The sequence below is a fragment of the Neomonachus schauinslandi genome, chromosome 1 (genome assembly GCF_002201575.2).
Source record: "Neomonachus schauinslandi chromosome 1, ASM220157v2, whole genome shotgun sequence".
In the NCBI taxonomy this organism is placed as follows: Eukaryota; Metazoa; Chordata; class Mammalia; order Carnivora; family Phocidae; genus Neomonachus; species Neomonachus schauinslandi.
The window spans coordinates 1,852,389-1,857,605 of record NC_058403.1 but is presented as its reverse complement, the minus strand read 5'-3'; the positions used below and the strand labels follow the sequence as shown (position 1 = coordinate 1,857,605).

The window sequence follows — 5,217 nt, the reverse complement described above, 5'->3', positions numbered from 1 at the left end:
AGCACTTCTACTGTCTTTCCTTTGGGGACAAACACAGGTCAGGATAGCCTGAACTCCACTCAGGAGCCTCACAAGCCAGCGGCATTCAGACAGTGACCCAGCACCGGGAAAAGAGCACAACACTAAACACCAAGAAGGAAGGAGAGGCTTCACTGAGCCTGTTGTTGGGACAACACACACTCACGGGGGGTATAAAAGCCAGCAGCCTGAGCACCTCACACACACTCACATACTCACACTCACACACACACCCTCCTCCAGCCCCACCGCCCCCACCATGGCCGCGTCCACCCCGTCCGTCTGCTCCAGCGACCTGAGCTACGGCAGCCGCGTCTGCCTGCCCGGGTCCTGGGACTCCTGCCCCGACTCCTCCTGGCAGGTGGACGACTGCCCAGAGAGCTGCTGTGAGCCCCCTTGCTGTGCCCCCCCCTGCTGCACCCCCAGCTGTTGCCAGTCCAGCGGCTGCACCCCGGCCTCCTGCCTGACCCTCATCTGCACCCCCGTGAGCTGTGGGTCCAGCCCCTGCCAATCAGCCTGCACCAGCTCCTGCCGGCCCTCCTGCTGCAGCTACTCCCCCGGCCAGGAAGCCTGCGGCGAGTCCGTCTGCTGCAAGCCCGTCTGCTGCACCCCTGTCTGTTGCAAGCCCGTCTGCTGCAAACCCGTCTGCTGCGAGACCTCCCCCTGCTCGGCCTCCTCATGCTGCCAACAGTCTAGCTGCCAGCCCTCCTGCTGCAGCTCCTCTCCCTGCCAGGAAGCCTGCGGTGCGTCTGTCTGCTGCACCCCTGTCTGCTGCACCCCTGCCTGCTGCAAGCCCCTCTGCTGCACCCCTGTCTGCTTCACCCCTGTCTGCTGCACCCCTGTCTGCTGCAAGCCCGTCGGCTGCACCCCTGTCTGCTGTGAGGCCTCCCCCTGCTCAGCCCCCTCCTGCTGCCGGCCCAGCCCCTGCTCCTCGTCCTGCTGCAGACCCTCCTCCTGCGTGTCCCTGCTCTGCCGGCCCCTGTGCAGGCCCGCCTCCTCCTGCCAGCCCAGCTGCTGCCGCCGGGCCTCCTGCGTGTCCCTGCTCTGCCGGCCCGTGGGCCCCCACCAGGCCTGCTGTGTGCCCTCCTCGGCCCAGAAGTCCTGCTGCTGACGGGCACGTCCCCCCATAGCTAGTAAGGCCAACTCATACTTCCACCTGAAATATCAGAAGCCTTGAGCCCAGTCTGGGGTTTCCTTTGCCCCAGAGCACCCAGCTCAGCAAGCAAGGCCGAGCCCTCACTGTCTGGCTGGCTCCCTGGGCAGCTCCAAGCTCCCTCCAGGCGCTGTGTCTCACCCAGCCTCCTCCTCTCCATCCTGGCTGGACTGAGGTCACTTTGTCTTGCCCTATGTGAGTGACCTGTCTGTTGATGAATAAAGTCATTGTCAATCCTTCTCCAAAGGCCTCGAATGCTTATCTCGGCAAACCACAGGGAAGGGCTTGGATGCTGCAAGTGGGCAGGGCTGCACCCAGGGCAACAGCACCCTGGGTAGGGCTGGCCACCTGCACCCGCTGCTGGGCCTTCTGTGGTTGTTGTCCCCCTGCAGCCTCCAGCACAGAGAAACCTGCCCACCTGGGAGACCCCTGGGTGTCCCTGGATACCTTCACCAGTGAGGGCCACAGGGCCACCTGTCCAGCCCCTGAGCCTTACATCTCAGGGCTGTGGAGCTTTGCTAGGGACAAAGGAGAGCCCGTTTAATAAAGCCTCTGCCTTGAAGGCATGAAGGCTGCTCCAGGACTGGCTTTGGGCAAGAGGGTGGCAGGTCTCTCTCCAGAGACCCTCCGCACAGGGGCGGGACTTCCCTCCACGGGAGGACACCGGGAGCGTGAGCGCTGTGTGCAGGGATGACCAGAGCCTGCGTCAGGCAGGGTTGTCCAGAGTAGCAGCCGATGGGATGTGTGCATATATGTAACAGAGACATGGATTTTGAGGAATTGGTTCATGTGCCTGTGGAGCCTGGCACGTCTGAGATTTGCAGGGCGGGCTTCCCAGGGAGAGTGGAGAGGCTGCAGCTTGAGCCAGAAGACGGGGTGCTGGTAGCTTCCCTTCCTCCTGGGGGGCCCACTCAGCTCCTACGTCCTTCAGCTGATTGGGCGCGGCTCACCTGCTGAATGGCAGATAGCCTGCTTCACTCAGAGTCGACTGATTTAAATACTAATTTCATCTAAAAAATTTCTCAGCAACATCTGTGTGCGTTTGACCAAACAATGGAGCATGATGGCCTGGCCAAAAGGACACATAGAATTAACTATCACAGGGACCAACGGCCAGGGGGAGAGGGGTATTGGGAATGGTGGGTCTTGTTGGGCACTTGACTCAGGAATTCAAGTATTGGAAGAAACAGGGAGGAGGGATTCCCACTGTCCCTGCAGGGCCAGTGCCGGGCAGGTGCCTCCCCTGGAGGGTGCAGGCCTTGTCTGGGCCATGGATGGCCCCCAGTGGGAAACGGCCTTGTCTGGGAGGCCTCACACACCCTCTGGCCACATTTGAGGGAAACCATGCAACATTGTGATGTAGGAACCCGAGGTCAGAAGGAAGCAGGTATCCCATGGAGAGCGTTTCCTGGCCCAGAGCACCGTGACTCCAGGGTGGCTGGCTGGCCAGTCCCCAACATGGCGTCCCCCTGAGCATGGCACAAGGCGTGTCCTGTCCCTTGACTCGGTCCTGGAGCCATGTCCCCCTTGTGTGAGCTCGGCTCTGTGAACAGCCACACCCACCCACCTGGCCTCTGGCCTCCTCGGCCCTGTCTGAGCCGGTTCATCTTGGGCGCACCCACTCCTTCCGTGCCAGGGCCTCTGTGGGTCCTCCCCCTCCCCCCAGCAGCACGGCTCTGCACCCAGCCCCACAGAGCCCCCGAGAGCCCGTCCTGCCCGCACAACAGACCCTGTCTGTGTTTGATGGCACCTGCCGAGTTTGAAGTCTCCGCGTGGCCACCACGGCTTTCTGGAACGTCTGCGGCTTCTCGCTCACTGTCTTCTTCCCTGGTGCCTCCTTGTTTGGGGGGAGAAATGGTCCTTGTCCTGGGAAAGCCTCTGTGGGCACGTGGAGGCCTCTGATGGAGGCTTCTTCCCGCAGAGGACGTGGGTTTTCTTCTGTCCAGGCTGAGGAGCTGCGACCCGGACACCTCAGCTCCGTTCGCACTTTGGTTTGGTGGGCTGCCCGAGAGGAGCGGTCTGAGCTGCAGAGTGGGCAGGGAGCAGCGGGGGAGCTCGTGGGGACACTGATCCCCACGTGAGGCTGAACCCTCATGGCCTGATCATCTTCGTGGTTCAGATTTCACCTTGCACGTTTTGGGGGACACAAACATTCAGTCTGTGTCAGCTGGGTCCCTTCCTCAATCTGACTGGTGCCCCTATGAGAACAGGAGGATGCAGACATGCACACCGGGACGGCCGTGTGGACATGAGGGAAGACGGCCGTGTCCACGTGGAGGGGAGAGGCCTCAGAGAGAGCTGGCCGGCGGACACCTTGATCTCAGATCCCCACCTCCGAGGCTGGAATGTCTGCTGTCCCAGCCGCCTCTCTGATGCTCTGTGGCTGAGCAGACGTGGCCAGCCCCGCCTGGGAGACCCCGTGCTGGGCACCGTGGTTGGCAAGACAGACAAGGTCACTGCCCGCGAGATGCCTACATTCTAGCATGGCTGCAGGGCTGTATGGTGGGGGTCACAACAGATCCAGGCGGCAGGTGGACGGGACGATGCCCTCTCGCCGTCAGGGAGCGGGAAGCTTGGCTCAGTTGGAGGCTGAAACCCCAGGAAGAATTCTGGGCAGGGGAGAGTGTGCAGATGGCCAGCTACGAGGGCGGGCGTGGGGCGTTCTCGGAGCGGACAGTCCAGCAGAGCTGGGGTGCGCGGTCCCAGGCACGCAGTGGGACGGCCAATTCCAGCCGTGTCTGTCTTGAAGAGCCTGACGGACGAAACGACGTGGTGCGGTCGCGGGAGGTGCCGGGTTTGATTTATTCCGCGGGAAGATCCTTTTGGCAGCATCGGGACGAACGGGTCTCAGTGGGAAAGAACTGGCCACTCTGGGGTGCAGGAAGGGGGTGTGGTGTCCACCAGGCTGACAGATTGCAAGGATGGCCGAGACGCCAAAGTGAGCAGAGCGGGGAGGACTCGGGTGGACACTGAGGTTCTGGCTCGGGAACCCAGTGTGCCGGCCTGGTGGCTCTTTCCCACAGAAAGACCCCGGGGGCAGAGCTGGGTTCGGGGGAGCACAGGCGGTACGTGGACGTGTCAGGATGTGTGGTCTGGAGCGAAGCGCCCTGGGACAGACATTTAGGAATCTCTCCCGGAGACTCAGCTGTTTACGGGCGGATGGCAGTGGCCGCCCTGGGGTTACCTGCAGAGCGAGCTGCAGAGTGGCACCCACTCTTGGCCCCGTCCCTCCTCGAGCTTACACCAGGGACCTGCCCAGTCCCCAGGTCTATGCCACAGAATCACCAAAGTCTCCGAGAACTGTCCTGCATGGTCAGCGCTGCTTCCGAGACAGCTAGGACCCGCTCCCCGCGACGGGCACTATGCTCCCGTGAGAGCAAGAGAAAGACCCGACCCTGCCTCCCTCCCAGGACAGCCGTCTATGCCCTGGGACCCTCCTGGGACCCTCCCACCCATGCCTCGGTCGAGGTGTGGGTGTGAAAGACCAGCGATCCAAAGACTCCTGATAACATCAGGGGTCTCGGTACACCGCCCCCCTACTTCTGCCCAGCACATGGCCTCCCCACTGAGGGACCTGATATCCTCCCAGCCCTCCCCGGGGCAGCAAGAGCAGGTCTGCACCTTTCTCCGCCATAACCCTGGACCCTGCACAGACACAGGCGGTCCCACCACGGGCCACCACGAGCGTCTGCCACAGAGTCACGGACACACATTTCTCCTGGCCCACGACCAGGGCACCTGCAGATGGAATGGCTTGTCCGCAGCACCACCCACACCAGCTTCCCCGAGGGCCAAACCGCAGTCAGGCGGCCGTCAACCTACCTCCAGGCCACTGACTCATCTAATTAGGCTTCCCTGGCCCACGGGGACCCCAACAAGGAAGGGGACATGTGAGCCTCCTGTGGGGAAAACACCGGGCAGCGGTGGATATAAAAGCCCTGCATCCCCGAGCGCCTCACACACTCACACACACTCACACACACACACTCACACTCACCCTCACACCCTCCTCCAGCCCCACCGCCCCCACCATGGCCGCGTCCACC

The 5,217-nt window shown here is 62.4% G+C and overlaps 2 protein-coding genes across 3 annotated transcripts in view; both read left to right on the top strand.

Moving 5' to 3' along the window:
- The first annotated feature begins 277 nt into the window (after positions 1-277).
- Positions 278-1,134, top strand: LOC110571107 (keratin-associated protein 10-12-like). Of its 2 annotated transcripts, XM_021679238.2 has the most exons (2): positions 278-844; positions 902-1,134. In XM_021679238.2, the coding sequence occupies exons 1-2, from the start codon at positions 278-280 to the stop codon at positions 1,127-1,129; spliced, it is 795 nt and encodes a 264-aa protein (XP_021534913.2). In that variant the 3' UTR covers positions 1,130-1,134. The 2 variants fall into 2 exon arrangements, with proteins under 2 accessions (XP_021534913.2, XP_044769217.1); XM_044913282.1 differs by having other exon boundaries at positions 278-1,134.
- A 2,668-nt stretch (positions 1,135-3,802) lies between these two features.
- TSPEAR (thrombospondin type laminin G domain and EAR repeats) overlaps positions 3,803-5,217 on the top strand; it is a 91,924-nt gene continuing 90,509 nt past the window's right edge. The window contains exon 1 of the mRNA XM_044918922.1: positions 3,803-3,958. Within this exon, the coding sequence (XP_044774857.1) occupies positions 3,803-3,958 (156 nt within the window). The remainder of the gene's footprint in view (positions 3,959-5,217) is intronic.

Bases quoted from the DNA above. Each gene is read 5' to 3' on its own strand.
- LOC110571107 (XM_044913282.1), top strand. From the start codon at position 278: ATGGCCGCGTCCACCCCGTCCGTCTGCTCCAGCGACCTGAGCTACGGC.